The 15,421-nt window shown below is 48.2% G+C and overlaps 1 protein-coding gene across 2 annotated transcripts in view; it reads left to right on the top strand.

The window, feature by feature from the left end:
• The window catches only part of ALPK2 (alpha kinase 2), a 50,217-nt gene that overhangs the window by 21,675 nt on the left and 13,121 nt on the right, over positions 1–15,421 (top strand). Inside the window, exons 2-7 of one of the 2 annotated variants that reach the window (XM_077346885.1) lie at positions 2,297–5,159; positions 6,298–6,445; positions 8,514–8,641; positions 8,843–8,878; positions 12,515–12,789; positions 13,335–13,423. In XM_077346885.1, the coding sequence (XP_077203000.1) occupies positions 2,297–5,159; positions 6,298–6,445; positions 8,514–8,641; positions 8,843–8,878; positions 12,515–12,789; positions 13,335–13,423 (3,539 nt within the window). Of the gene's footprint in view, positions 1–2,296; positions 5,160–6,297; positions 6,446–8,513; positions 8,642–8,842; positions 8,879–12,514; positions 12,790–13,334; positions 13,424–15,421 lie in introns of those variants that run through there. The other variant, XR_013232989.1, reaches the window with a different exon arrangement.

Here is a 15,421-nt window from a genome sequence, read left to right as displayed (position 1 = left end):
TCTGGAAAGAAGATGTAACAGTGGGAGATCTCCAGGCCCCGCCTGGAGGTTGGCAACCCTAGCAAGCTATTATGTGATACTTATGATGATGGAAGGGTGCATTGAGCAGAGTATGGGAAAGATGAACTTCTCTGCATAGCTAGATTCAAGTCCTGTAGTGCCTTCGCAACCAACAAGATCCTCAGTGTACAGATTTGCAGATCAAAGCTCCTGTCATCAGGTATCCTGGATAAAGAGGTTCTTTTGCAATCTAGTTCTTTGATGATTTAACACCTCTTGACTGGACATGTTCTGGTGGGCTTGAACCTCAGGCTGGCCAAGGCCCTAGGAACCCCCATGGGGAGGGGTCTGAAAAGAAGAGCGATTCCTTTGTTGGGTGGTTGCATTTTTGGTTGAGGGTGTTGGGGGAGCATGCTCATTTCTGTGCCTGTCACGGTGAGGGATAATGGAGGGGAACTGGCAGTCTTCAAGCAAAGGTTGGATGCACACTTTTCTTGGATGCTTTAGGATGCTTTGGGCTGATCCTTTGTTGAGCAGGGGGTTGGACTAGATGGCCTGTATGGCCCCTTCCAACTCTATGATTCTATGATTCACAATGCAAAGAGATGCAGAGACCAGATGCTGAAAGTCTGTAAGCATATGGCCAGTAACTTTTCTTTCTATTGGCTCACCTGAGGTTGTGCCTTGTATAAGAAGGTTGCCCTGACCTGCATGGCTCAGGTTAACCCAATCTCGTAGGGACAGGTTTTACCCCGAGGCAGTGGCGTGCTATCAGAGAGGGGCAATTATTGACATTCTGTCCCAGCTACCTGACTGGGCCATGACCTGGCAGGGGAAGTGTGGGGAGAAAGTTCCTTGGCATGTATAGGGCGGTAAGCTTGCCCCGCCACAGAGAATCTGCTCTCTCTGCCCCCTCCACAACCCCAGAAGCGATTTGTCCTCTTCTATATTGGAAAAATTGGTGATATGCTTCAGCTGTCCCCCTGGTAGATATACCCAATTATCTGCTTCCATTAATGGGCTTCTCTGTTCGCCTTGGAGGAAAACTTCCTTTTGTGCACGTGGAACATCCTCCTTAAGCTTAGGGGAACTCCACGGGTGCATTGAAGGTCCTGCTGTCACTCGTTTGGAATGAATGAGTTGAATGACTCACCCTGGATGTTAAGGACTCACTCGGATTCCAGCCCTCATTACAAAACATGGCAAGATGAGCAGCTTATCTATACCCGTTCCCTAGTAGAATCATGGAATCAGAGAGTTGGAAGGTACCATAGAGGCCATCTAGTCCAACCCCCTGCTCAATGCAGGATCAGCCCAAAGCATCCAGGATAAGGATCTGTCCAGCCGCTGCTTGAAGACTGCCAGGGAGGGGGAGCTCACCACCTCTTTAGGTAGCCTGTTCCACTGCTGAACTAGTCTGACTGTGAATTTCCCCCCTGATATCTAGGCAGATGTATTTCATGGAAACATAGAATCATAGAGTTGGAAGGGACCTCCAGGGTCATCTAGTCCAACCCCCTGCTTGCTTTCTTGGTTTTTCTTTTCCTCATTGAAATTATTGGATTAAAAAGTGCTTACCTTTGTTTGGATGATCCCTTGTATTCACCCTGTTAAACTAAATTCGCGCAAAGGCCTCCGTGTCTTGAAACAGTGGTTAAGTATTGGACTAGTACCTGGGAGTTCAAAGTTTGACCCCCCAGTCATGCCATGGAAATTTAGTGGGTGACTTTGGGCCATTCGCATTCTCTTGGCCTTACCTACATCACAGGGTTGTTGTGAGGAAAAAGTGGAGGAGAGGAAATTGATGTAAGTCGCCTTGGGTCTCCGCTGGGGAGAAAGGTGGGGTATAAATGAATTAATTAAGCTGTTTCTCGTTAGACTTTGAAGGAATGTCTATGGGTGCTTTCCTTCATCCCGAGACAGCATTCTTGGTGTATTAGTTAAGAGGAACAGTCTTTAATCTGGTGAGCCAGGTTTGATTCCCCCACTCCTCCACATGTCGCCATCTGGGTGACCTTGGGCTAGTCATAGCCCTGATAGCGCTGTTCTCACAGTGCAGTCCTGTCAGGGCTCTTCCAGCCCCACCTACCTCACAGGTTGTCGGTTATGGGGAGAGGAAGGGAAGGTGCTTGTAAGCGGCTTTGAGACTCCATTGGGTAGTATAAAGTGGGGTATAAAAAACAAGTCTTCTTTCATACCATAGGAACCATCACAAACAGTGAATTCAGTCATAAACATTTTTGTGTCTAACACACTGGCCTCTGACTTATTTCTTTCTCTCTGCCCTCCCTTCTAGGCGAAGCGACAAGAAATGGAGGCTGAAACCTCAGTGCATATGGACAATGAACTGTTTATAGCAGAACCCAAGACAGAGGATGGATTAGTTCCCGCGTCTTCTTCCCCTGCAAAGAATCTCTTAGAGCTTGCTGAAATCCCCGCTCTGGAGGAAGCCACTGGCGAAAAAGACCTTCAAGCCAACTGTGAAGTGTTGGAAAACTCCATAAACCTTTATCTACCAACTCACGCGCCTGACAAAGGGGAGCCAAACTGGACTGAAACACACCAAGCCACTATTATGGACAATACTGTAAGTCCTGATGTATTTCTTCCTCGCCTAGATCACACTCCTTCCATTTCTCATCCAGAAGCCTTCTGTGACATTCTGACTCCTGAGGCTGTTCCTGACAGGCCAATGGAAAGAGGGACAGTGTGCAGCGTTAAGCCCCATGAGATCAACGAGGTAAAAACAACCGATGACTCCCTCTGCGCGGAACATCTATCCAAAGTGGCTTTCCAGACCGCCTTGGAATGCTCCGAACCTGCGGCTAAAGAAGCGGATTTATCCCTGGTGCATGAGCAGTTGCAGAGGCTTCTTTATGACGAAGGGTGGGGCTATGACTTCACTCCTGCCGGCGGGGAGGTTAAGAGTTTAGCGGCTGGTTCTGACCCTGCCAAGGAGCCCGAAGGACTGAACGTTACTGGAGATGCAAGCGCTGGCCGGCTGCCCGTGCCAGGACATTTGACAGAAGATAATCAGCTTGTCACCGAATTGGCAACTGCACTCGGCACGGTAACAGAAGCCTACAGGGACAGCGACGGCCTGCTGGGAACAGATGAAACGTGCAGCAGTGCATCTTTGAGCACGAGCTCTCTTGCGCTACCTGTAGAAGCAGATGTCTCTGGTCCTATTGCTGTCTTTGGACACAGCTCAGAAGAGCCATCTGGCCGTCGTTTACGCAGCAGTCTCTCTGGCACAGAAGTATACCTGGACGATGACCAGCGGCAGGCACAGTCAGGCGACAGGGGACCTGTTCAAACATCTGCCTCTCTGGAAGGGAAGATTACGACGGAGAATGCATCCGCATCTCTCGTTGCAGAATCTCCATTTGGGCTTGCAGAAGCCCAGAGAAGCCCTTTGAAACGTGGCCAAGTCGTACAGGTAGAGGGATTTGCTCTTTACCTTGGCCAGTCACTTTACACCAAACCGGATATTCATGGCGAAGGTGATGCCATGGCAAAGCAAGCGGACGAGACCCCTGCTAAAAACTCTCACGTCAGGCTGTGCCAATCGAGGATAAAAGACGGCGCTAATCTCCCCGAGCTTTCGCCGAAAGAAGAGCCGTCCAATAATTTTTCTGGCAAAAACGCGGATCAGTTTACATGTGAAGGACGTTCTTCAGTTACGGGAGTCGATGAGAAATGTCCGGAGAAAGGAACGGAGTTAGACGTGGATCCCCAAAGTGATATTTATTGTGGCAGCGATCATGTTTTGACAGGAGGTAGTAGCGTTGATTTCCACACTACACCTGATGCAGGGAATTATACCTATCATATGCAGGAACATAATTCAATGACAGTCATTGCCTCTATAGCCAACTGGGATGGGCCGGAAGATGCTGAGATCAAGGAGGTGGTGTTCAAAGCATCGCACAAAAGTAAACACCTTTCCCAAGTCCCATTAGGAAGCGACAAGAACGAGGAAAGCCCTGTAAACCATGAAAGAACGGATTGTAGTGTGATTGCAGAATTAAATGTTCCAAAATCAGAATCAGAGATACCATTGCCAGACTCCCAACAAAGGATATCAGGGGGGAAGTCTAAAATCACTGCTGGTGTTTGTGCGATTGAGAAAGAAGTCGAAATGCACATTACGGGCTTGACACCAGATTCTGGGACTACAGCAGCCAGTATGATGGGAAATGAGCGTAGCAACTCAGGCCAGGACAGTCAAGGTGCTGGCAGAATAGTAGGCATGGTAGAGAGGAATCAAGAAGATCTAGGGGTAGAGTACAGTACAAAAGCCATGGTGGTAGGATCTTTTAGGACTGAATCCGTGCACAGCAAGGCTGAGAAGGACTTGAGTGAACAAACATCTCAGCAGAGGCCAGATCTGTACCAAAGGCTGGAAGAAGACGAAAAGGGAGGCCATATCCCCCAGTATGAGGGCGATCCAGGTCAAAGAGAAATACCTGTTGCTCATGAGTATGAATATGCTGAAGTGGAGACTTACATGAGAGCCCTACTAGATTTCAGGGAACCAATACATTCTTGGCTCGAGAGCAGTGAACCGGAGACGAAAGAGCACCGAAAACCGAAAGGAGAAAAGCAGACCCAGGTATCCTCCTGTGAGGAAAGGGATAACAGGGAACATCAAGCGGCCCTCAAGTGTCACCTAGAGGAAGTGGAAGTTGAGCCTTATATGAGGGCACTCATGACTTCAGAAGAGAATCATTCCTGGCATGAAAGCATAAACTATGTATATCCTTCCAGGGGGGAAACTGGGGTGATTATAAGGGCATGCACAGGGGCATCTGCAAGCCACAGTCGATCCAGCATATTTACAGCAGAGGAGAGTAAAAATCTAAAGAGGTTGGAGAACAATATGGAGGCCTCGGTCAACGTTGTATCCTACTCCTCGGAGAAATCCAAACTCTCCAGGGCAGCCTGGGCTCCCAGCAGCCCCGAGGACGTGAAGCATAAGCAAGAAACCGTGAAGAAGAAGATGGTGTCAAAGGGGCAGGTGAAGAAGCCACGCCTTGAAACCAAAGAAAAGGCTCTCAACAGCACCAGTAGTCTTAAAAAAGCCTCCAAAGTGGAGACAGGCCAGAAGGAAGAGAAGAGAGTGCAAAGGAAACCACCTTCAGAAAAAGACAGCAAAGGTACGCTCAGAAATAGTTATTCCAGTTAGAAACTTGTCCGGAGGCACAGGACTCCCCAGCCTTGCTGGAGAGCTGTTCCAAGGCAGAAGAGTTTTAAGACCAACCAAGTTTTATTCAAGGTATAAGCTTTAGTGGGCATGCACCCTTCCTCAGATACAATGATACCAGTCCATGCGTGAGCAGCACATTTACCTAAGAGCATAATGAAATTGTTGAACAGATTCCAGAATCGAACAGGGATAACAAACAAGAAAGTTACCATTTGTTTGGGTTTAATCCCAGGGGGAAACACAGTGAAGGAAATAAATATGCCAAAATGGGAGAGTTACAGGCAGACATCTTTTTAATTGTGCAACGCGGAGAGCTTTCCCCCAGCAAGGATTCTTCCTGGCTATTGGAGATTTGATTGGTCCTGCAGATTAAAAAAAAAAAAAGATTAGCAGCTGTCTCCACAACACAACGGTCTTCATTGTAACTGAACATAAGCTGCAGCAGCCATTTTGTAGCTGTTTCCCGCCTCCTGAAGCAGCCATTTTGTGCTGGATCAACAATGTGGCATTGATATTCCAAAGGTCCATACAGGCTCAACAAGGTTGGAGAACGCTGGCATAGAGAAAGGACAGAGAAACCAATGAATAAAGGGGGGGTGGGACATGAGGAAACAGGGTAAAAAACGGATGCAAATTGGCACAAAGACCATGGGGGAAAATTTGGGGGTGGCAGGCATCCCTTAAGGCAGAGGTAATCAACCTGTGGTCCTCCAGATGTCCATGGACTACAATTCCCATGAGCCCCTGCCAGCAAATGCTAGCAGGGGATCATGGGAATTGTAGTCCATGGACGTCTGGAGGACCACAGGTTGACTACCCCTGCCTTAAGCCCCCTGTTCCTTCTTCAGTCTAAGAAAAAGTGAAGAGCTGGCTTATTTTTAATCAACACAATTAACACCACCACTGAAACCTGAACATCCTCATGTTTCACAGTGATGACAAGGAACGTGCATCGTTCCTCATTTCCAAATTTAAGATTTATCAATTGGCCTACCGGAGCAACTCCTTTAAAAATGCCATCTCTAAATTGCTCTTGAGGATCCGCTGTGTTCTCACTAAATTGCGTGTGTGTTTGTTTTCATTTCAAGCCCCCAAGCTGCTGAAAAAAATCCAAGCAGAATTGTTCCCTGATTTCTCCGGAAATATCAAATTATGCTGTCAGTTCATTGAAATTCACGAAGACGCAATTATTACATGGACTAAAGACTCTCAGCTACTTGCACGAGTGCAAAGAAGGTAACAATAAATGCAAGAAACTTTAAAAAAAAATTATTTGCCAACAGGTTGCATTTACCAAGCAACAATGTTCCCCTTATGCCTGGAGGCAAAGGAGGGCAGAGATTAAAAGAGAGAGTATGTTTTTTAAAAGGGAGAGGAAGGTCACAAGAGCCTCTTGTGGCGCAGAGTGGTAAGCGGCAGAAGTGCTGTCTGAAGCTGTCTGCCCATGAGGTTGGGAGTTCGATCCCAGCAACCGGCTCAAGGTTGACTCAGCCTTCCATCCTTCTGAGGTCGGTAAAATGAGTACCCAGCTTGCTTGCTGGGGGGTAAACGGTAATGACTGGGGAAGGCACTGGCAAACCACCCCGTATTGAGTCTGCCATGAAAACGCTACAGGGCGTCACCCCAAGGGTCAGACATGACTCGGTGCTTGCACAGGGGATACCTTTACCTTTACCTTCAGGTCATATATTCTTCGGTCATTTTTTTAACGGAGAGAGATTGTATATATTCTGCATTCAGAAGCCTGTGATGTGAATGATGTCTTAAGAATCCCAGAAGCATGAAGGTAGTTCGGTTAGTTTTATTACGGTCATAGACCAGCATAAGATGATACAGAAACATCCATTAAAACCAGGAATTAAAACATCTTAAAATATAGCAATAGGAAATAGAAAAGGTAGATAAACACAGCTGTCCAGTTCACTTAAAACAGACCATTCTATTACGAATTTTGATCGCTGCTGCGCAGAACTTGGCAACTCTATAAGTTGTGTTATTTTCTATATCTGCAAGCGGCAGAGAAATGTAAAATTCTCCTGAGCGCCCTGGGAATCTGCCTAGCAGCGGAAGAATTAGGCATGAAGGTATATTATCCACATCCTGAAAATTCTCCTGACTTATTGGAAGACAAGTTGAATGGAAACGGAAACATGGAAACTGGGGATGCTTGCTCCTGGGGAGGAAAGCTATGGCAAATCTAGACAGCATCCTAAAAAGCAGAGACATCACCCTGCCAACAGAAGTGTGTCTGGTCAAGGCTATGGTATTCCCAGTTGCAATGTATGGCTACGAAAGTTGGACCATAAGGAAGGCCGAGCGTCAAAGAATTGAGGCTTTTGAACTCTGGTGCTGGAGAAGACTCTTGCGAGTCCCTTGGACTGCAAGGCGAACAAACCGGTCAGTCCTAGAGGAGATCAGCCCTGACTGCTCCTTAGAAGGCCAGATCCTGAAGATGAAACTCAAATACTTTGGCCACCTCATGAGAAGGAAGGACTCCCTGGAGAAGAGCCTAATGCTGGGAGCGATCGAGGGCAGAAGAAGAAGGGGACGACAGAGAATGAGGTGGCTGGATGGAGTCACTGAAGCAGTCGGTGTAAACTTAAATGGACTCCGGGGAATGGTAGAGGACAGGAAGGCCTGGAGGATCATTGTCCATGGGGTTGCGATGGGTCGGACACGACTTCGCACCTAACAACAACAACATTCAGCCATTGGTGGGTTGAGGTTACTTTATGACCAGTGTGTTTGGATGCCAGCCATGCTGTCAGTCAGTTGATCAATCAATCAATCAATCATCAATCAATCATTTACCATTTTGATTGGGGAAAAAGAGACGAGACCTGCGGTTCAACAGGGGAAAAGGGCTCAAGTGACATCTAGTGATGTCAGCAGCCACCTGAACTTCTGGGAAAGGCCAAGTAATTCTGGCTGGAAATCCCTGCTCTAAAACATCCATTTTCTCCAGGGGATCTGATCTCTGCAGTCTGGAGATGAGCTCTAATTCCAGGGCCTCCCCAAGGCCCCTCTGCAGGCTGGCATCCCTCTTGCCGTCTCATGCGAATTGGACAATATGTGGATTTTCCCTGAGCATAGAGTTTCCAGTTGCATGAACCGAACATCTGAAAAATCAGGGTTCGGGTTCGTGTGAATGGAACGCGAATGAGCACAAGGCCTGATTCACATGAGAACCACCTGCTAACAGGTGCCTGGTTCACGTGGACAGAATGGGTTGTGCAATGTCTTCAGGGGGCTGTGTCCTTTCTAACGCTTCACAGACCTTTCCAAATGCAAACTTCTCTTCTAGTGCAGGAGACGAGTTTCCTGTATCCTTGGCAATAGTCCAAGCTGGTAAGAAAGATCAAGGGCTGTATTGCTGCTGCGTGAAGAACAGGTTTGGGAAGGCCACCGCGGATTTCAACCTGACCCCAGAAGGTAATGGCTAATGTCTTGTCTCTTCACTGCCAAGAGCTACTGGGCATGCTCGTTACAATGGATGAATGATTGGATTGTGAGTGTCCTGCATTGAGCAGGGGGTTGGACTCGATGACCCAGGAGGTCCCTTCCAACTCTATGATTCTATGATTCTATGCTGTTGACTGAATCGTTACCATATTGCTTTCCATCTCTTCACAGTCCTGGAACATCTTGCAAGTTTTCAAGACGTTGAGGGTAAGTCCGTTCAGCATTTCCCAAGGTGGATTGTGCAAAGTCATAATCACACCAAAAGAAGCCACGAAAAGTGAGCTATTAGAGACATGCCATTAAAACAAGTCTCGGAGAACGAGCCACAAAACAGCCCTGTGGGTTGGAAACGGATTGTGAAGCAGCTTTTAAGACGAAGGAATCCCTTAGTATGAAGCCTGGGTAAAATGAAATGTTTTGGCCTGGAGAATCAGAGAGACACCAAGCGACCTTCAAAGGAGAGAAGGGAGGGCACTGGAGTGGGGTATAAGACCATAAAGTCCACCTTCCGAAGCAGCCATTTTCTCCAGCAGAACTGATCTCAGTCATCTGCAGATCGGTTGAAATCCCAGGAGATCTCCAGCAACTTGGGACTCATAGTAGAGCTGTGGTGTGTAGAGATTCCATCTGCTATTGTGGGCCATTCATGCACATTCCATCTATCCTGCAATGCTTCTGAAACTTACTGTGCATTAGTGTTTTTGGAAAGATGGCAGTCAAACTGGGGCAAATGCTGTGTGGGCAGGAAAACACAGATTCCTCCCCCCCAGTCCTGGCAACGTTGCTAACATTTTCCTTACCCCAGTCCCCCACATGGCTGCCATTTCCCCAGGATCTTGGAGGGCCTTTTCAGGGTCCCGCTCCTTTATTTGGTAGTTGACATATTCCTATAGCATTATAATGCTACAGCAAATGTCTGTGAAGACCCTCTGGTGGCCCAGGGGAGAATGGTAGTCATAAAAAGAAGAATTGTTTTTTATACTCTGAATTTCTCTACCCGAAGGAGACTCCAAGTGCCTTACATTCACCTTCGTTTTCCTCTCCCCACAACAGATACCCTGTGAGGTGGGTGAGGCTGAGAGAGCCCTGATATTACTGAAGAAGAAGAAGAGTTGGTTCTTATATGCTGCTTTTCTCTACCCAAAGGAGTCTCAAAGTGGCTTCCAATCGCCTTCCCTTTCCTCTCCCCACAACAGACACCCTGTGAGGGAGGTGAGGCTGAGAGAGCCCTGATATTACTGCTCAGCCCGAACAGCTTTATCAGTGCTATGGTGAGCCCAAGCTCACCCAGCTGGTTGCATGTGGAGGAGCAGGAGATCAAATCCATCTCAGCAAATCAGAAGTCCACACTCCTAACCACCACACCAAGCTGGCTCTTTAAATAATTAGAATCACAGATATTGATGGACAGTTTCTTCTAATGGATTAAGGCAGTGGTCCCCAACCTGCGGGCCGCGGCCCGGTGCCGGGCCGCAAAGGCCATGGCACCGGGCCGCGGCTCCCTCTCCCCGCCCCGCCCCCGCAGTAAAAAACTTCCCAGGCCGCAAGCTTGCGGCCCGGGAAGCTTCTTACTGCGGGAGGCGGGGAGAGGGAATCAGGGCCGGGCCGCGCCTGTGCGGGCCACGCCCGCTCGGCCCGATCCGTGGGCGCGGCCCGGGCGCGGCTCGCGGGCGCGGCTCGGGTGCGGCCCGATCCGCGGGCGCGGCGTGGGCGCGGCCCGCGGGCGCGGCCCGATCCGCGGGCGTGGCCTGCACGGGCGCGGTCCGCGGGGGCGCGGCCCGATGCCCTGCCGGTCCCCAGCCTCGGAAAGGTTGGGGACCACTGGATTAAGGGGTGACCCAGTGTGGTTTTTACCGTACGGTTTTGTTCTGGTTGCTCTAATGCAACATCGCAGCATAAATTAAGTAGGGGCGAGTGGGGAAGGAGTGCTGAAGAAGAGGTTGTCATTTCCTTCACAGCCTTGAGCCTTAAACCAGTAAGAGCTTCATGCCTCAAATGACAATCCGGGTTTTCTGTTTTGTGAAATATTTATTTCACGGCCATTAATCAGCAATTGCTTTTAATGACAAAATCCCGACAGATTAGCCGCTGAGCTCCCTGAGGTTTTTAAGACACCCTCAACCCCACCCCCCTTCCCTGGCCCAGCATGCTTTTAGGCAGATTACACGCCCCGTTTCTCCTGTCATTTAGTTACGCTGGTATTTGATACACTCAGCTGAACAACAATGGTCTAAATAGCAGAATTACCATTATCTTCCTCTGCTTATGAGAGGTGCGGGAACAATCTAGCTACCGGGACCTCCTCTAATCATTGTACTAGCTTCGCAAACAACTGTGTCTCTGAATATAATTTGCTCCTCAAGGAACACTGGAGGGTTTAATATGAATAACAAAGCCAGCAAAAGAGAGCTCTGGTTCATGACTACAGTTGGGGTTACCCACTCCAGGGCCCATTCTGCACATGTTGGATACTGCACTTTCAATGCACTTTAGAAGTAGACTATCCTGTTCCGCACTGGAAAATTCAGCAGCAAAAGCACATTGAAAGTGCATTATCTGACATGTGCAGAATGGGCCCAGGTTGGGAAATACGTGGAGATTTGGGGGGAGGAACCTGAGGATGGCAGGGTCAGGGGAGAGGAGGGGCTTCAATGGATGTAATACCATAGAGCCTACCTTCCATAGTGGCTAGTTATCCAGGTGAACAGCTCTCTGTCACCTGGAGATCAGTTAGAACTCCAGGCACCACCAACTGGAGACTGGCAACCATAACTGAGGGTAGTGATGCTAGACTACTGCCAGGGCTAGGGGAACCCCCACTTTGATCCCTAGAGAAAATGGCTACTTTGGAGGGTTGGTTCTGGCGTTATATCCTGCTGAGGTTTCCATACACCACAAGCGCTGCCTCCAAAATTCTCAGGTATTTCCCAACTCAGATCTGGTAGTGTTATTGAATATGAAGGTTCTCAGTCACCATGACTTGTAGGCCATTGATAGAGCAGTGCTCCCATGTACTGGGAATGTTCAGCCTTGAGAAGAGGAAGTTGAGTGGGTCCTGATTGTTCTTTTTAAATATTTGAAAGGTTGTCACTTAGAGGAAGGCAGGAAATGGTTCCTGTTAGCAGTAGAGGAAAGGACCCAAAGTAATGGCTAGGACAGTAGAAGAAGAGGAAGAAGAGTTGGTTCTTATATGCCGCTTTTCCCTACCCGAAGGAGGCTCAAAGCGGTTTACAGTCGCCTTCCCTTTCCTCTCCCCACAACAGACACCCTGTGGGGTGGGTGAGGCTGAGAGAGCTCTGATATCACTGCTCGGTCAGAACAGTTTTATCAGTGCCATGGCGAGCCCAAGGTCACCCAGCTGGTTGCATGTGGGGGAGCGCAGAATCGAACCCGGCATGCCAGATTAGAAGTCCGCACTCCTAACCACTACACCAAACTGGCTCTCCAGTACCAGCTAGATAGCAGAAGAATGTTTTTCACAGAGTATTTCAGCAGTGGAATGGGCTGCCTAAGGAGGTGGTGAGCTCCTCTCACTGCCTGTCTTTAAGCAGCGGATGGACAAATACTTATCAAGGGTGCTTTAGGCTGATCCTGCATATTCTCCCTTTCCAACTTCATGATTCTACGATTCCATCTAATCCCCCTTTTAAAGCTGTTTATTCCTGTGACCATCACTACATCCTCCGGCAGCAAATTCCATATCACAACGTAGTTTGTTGCTTCCCTCCCCCTTTTCTTCCGCTTTATAACAGATCTAATTCAGGTATGCCTATTTTTACCAAACCTCCCCTGAGCAGAATGTTGTCCCTTTGGGATTTTTATATATATAACACATCTTTGTAGGGTTGGAAGAAATTGAATTCTTGCAGCTGATGTTCCGAGAAGACTTCATCTGCGATAGCTACTTCGGGAGCAGCCTGCAGGGGAGGATCACAACGGAAGAGTTGCATTTTGGGGAAGGCGTGCACCGGAAGGCGTTTCGGAGCAAAGTCATGCAGGGCTTGGTGCCAGTGTTCAGCCCCGGTCACCCCTGTGTCCTGAAAGTGCACAACGCCATCGCCTATGGGACCAAGAACAACGACGAACTCGTCAAAAAGAATTACAAATTGGCGATGCAGGTAAAGGCAGGCTGGACCGCTTGCTGAACAAGACTCAGGGGGAGCTTGGTCTGTTTAGCTTGGAGAGGAGACGACTGAGAGGGGATCTGATAACCATCTTCACGTATTTAAAAGGGTGCCATATGGAGGATGGAGCAGAATTGTTCTCTCTTGCCCCGGAGGGACGGACCAGAACCAATGGGAGGAAATTAATTCAAAAGAAATTCCGTCTAAACATCCGGAAGAGGTTCCTGACAGTTAGAGCGGTTCCTCAGTGGAACAGGCTTCCTCGGGAGTTGGTGGGTTCTCCATCTTTGGAGATTTCTAAGCAGAGGCTGGATAGCCATCTGACGGAGAGGCTGATTCTGTGAAGGCTCAAGGGGGTGGCAGGTTACAGTGGAGGAGCGAGAGGGTTGTGAGTGTCCTGCACAGTGCAGGGGGTTGGACTATATGACCCAGGAGGTCCCTTCCAATTATGATTCTATAATTCTATGGGTGCAAGCTGCCTTTTGAACACTGATACCACCTGCAGTGGTTTTTCATTTCTTGCCGTTCCTTTTATACAGGAGTGTTGCATTCAGAACACGGCAAGAGAATATGCCAAGATATATGCGTCTGAAGCCGAACAATTCGAAGGCTTCGGGGAGGTGCCGGAGTGAGTGGATGTTTTAATTTTGTGATGCGGAGGCTGTCAGGCTAGTGTGGTGACGATGTTTGAAACTTAGTGCCGCCAAACTGTGCTGCAAGGGGGGGTATTGAACATTAAGTTCTTGGGGGGCGGGGGGTTCAGCATTCCTCCAAGAAGCTCGAAGGCAGCATAGATTGTTCTCCCAACTTCAAGAGTGGATTGGCCATTATGGCCAACAGGAAAAGTTCAAGTTGGCTTATGGTCTGGCAGTAGGGTTGCCAACTTCCAGGTAGTAACGCAACAATCCAAAAATCCCTGAATTCTGCGGAGCAGTACCCGTAAAGTTACAAAATTGTCGTTCTAGAATTTACCCCAGGCCATTCCTACATATCTAGGAGAATATTTAATCTAATATTTTGTACAAGAATTTTGTTTGTGTATGGATTCAGCATATAGGGCTTCCTTGCACAGGAAGACAGGGAAACCCCACAGTTTAGAACATCTCTCTCTGGCTGATGAACCATATCTACGGTTTAGTACACCTGCTCCATAACTGTGTGTCTCTTGTTACTAGATGGCGTCAACTGCATTATAGAGTTTGTTCATATCAACATACAAAGCTGCCTTATACTGAACCAGCCATTGTTCCCATTCATGATAGTCGTCCATGACTGACAAGGGCTTTCTGTATCTTAGTCAGATAAAAGATTTTCCTTTCCTCTGCTACCCTAAGATCCTTAACTGAACAGTTCCACAGCAAGAGGAATGGGAAGGCGACTGTAAGCCGCTTTGAGCCTCCTTCGGGTAGGGAAAAGCGGCATATAAGAACCAACTCTTCTTCTTCTTCTTCTTCTTCTTCTTCTTCTTCTTCTTCTTCTTCTTCTTCTTCTTCTTCTTCTTCTTCTTCTTCTTCTTCTTCTTCTTCTTCTTCTTCAACTGAGGGACAGCTGAGGGGTTGTAACAGTGCTTCCCCCCCACAGGGAAACTCAAAATACAAAATTGCCCAGCTCTACCTGCTTACCTGTGACTCTCTCTCCTCCAAGGTTTTACTTCACATCTCACAAACAATTCATGCTTCCAGGCTATAGAGGTGTGCTGATTGGGCTTGCCCACCTGGTCTTCCTTGCTGCTTCAGCTGCGGTGGCTTCTTCACTGGAGAGTGTCTCTCCTGCCTGGGCACTCACTTGATATCTTGCCTGGGCACCCTTTTGGTATTTTTGCTGCCTCAATGATAGCAAAGGGAGAGACTCAACTGCTCAGCCACCTGTTTTGCCTTCCCAATGGTGGCCTCAGTTCCCCTTCCTGCGAGGTATGGTGGAGCTTTGTCTGCACTTGCACAAACAACACTGCTCTAGTGAGGGATTTAAATCAGCCCTCCACTAAAAAAAAAAAAAAGCTTTAGGATCTTTATGCAAACCTGGTGGGTTCCCCAAGTTTTCAGAAAAATCTGTTTAGTGTCAGCGTGACTCCAATCTGTGGGTTTAGATATCCGCAGATGGAGACTAGGCTTTGCTGTTAAATACAGAGATAAAAAGTTAATAGGGAAAAACTCCTTCAGAATTTCTATTTGTTCTCTCCCCCCCCAGTTTAAAACTAGTTCAGCACATGAAGGGTGAATTTAAAGGACTGTATCCCCCCCCCCCAAAGGGCTTTGTATAAAAGCTGAACTCCTGTCTGTGAAGAAGTTTCCAGAAAACCCTTGGTGGTGCCACAGAACTGACAGTTGCTGTGGGAATTTGTTAAAAACATTGTGAGTAACTGGTTGAATAAAATGCCGTAGGGTTCCCAGGTCCAGGTTGGGGACTTCCTAGAGACTTGGGAGTGGGAGGGCCGAGTTTGATGAAAGGGGGGACATCACCTGGGTACAATCTCCAAGCGTCCTGTCTCCAAAGGAGCTATTCCCCCAGAAACACTGATCTCTGCCATCTAAAGACCAGTTGTCGTTCCAGGAGATCTCTGGGCTCTGCAGGGAGGTTAGCAACCCTAGTTCCACCACTACACCCGCTTGGAAACCTCCCCCCCCCA

This window comes from Paroedura picta, chromosome 7, assembly GCF_049243985.1.
Source record: "Paroedura picta isolate Pp20150507F chromosome 7, Ppicta_v3.0, whole genome shotgun sequence".
Taxonomy (NCBI): domain Eukaryota; kingdom Metazoa; phylum Chordata; class Lepidosauria; order Squamata; family Gekkonidae; genus Paroedura; species Paroedura picta.
Note: the sequence above shows the minus strand (reverse complement) of the source record. Positions and strands in the feature narration are given on the sequence as shown.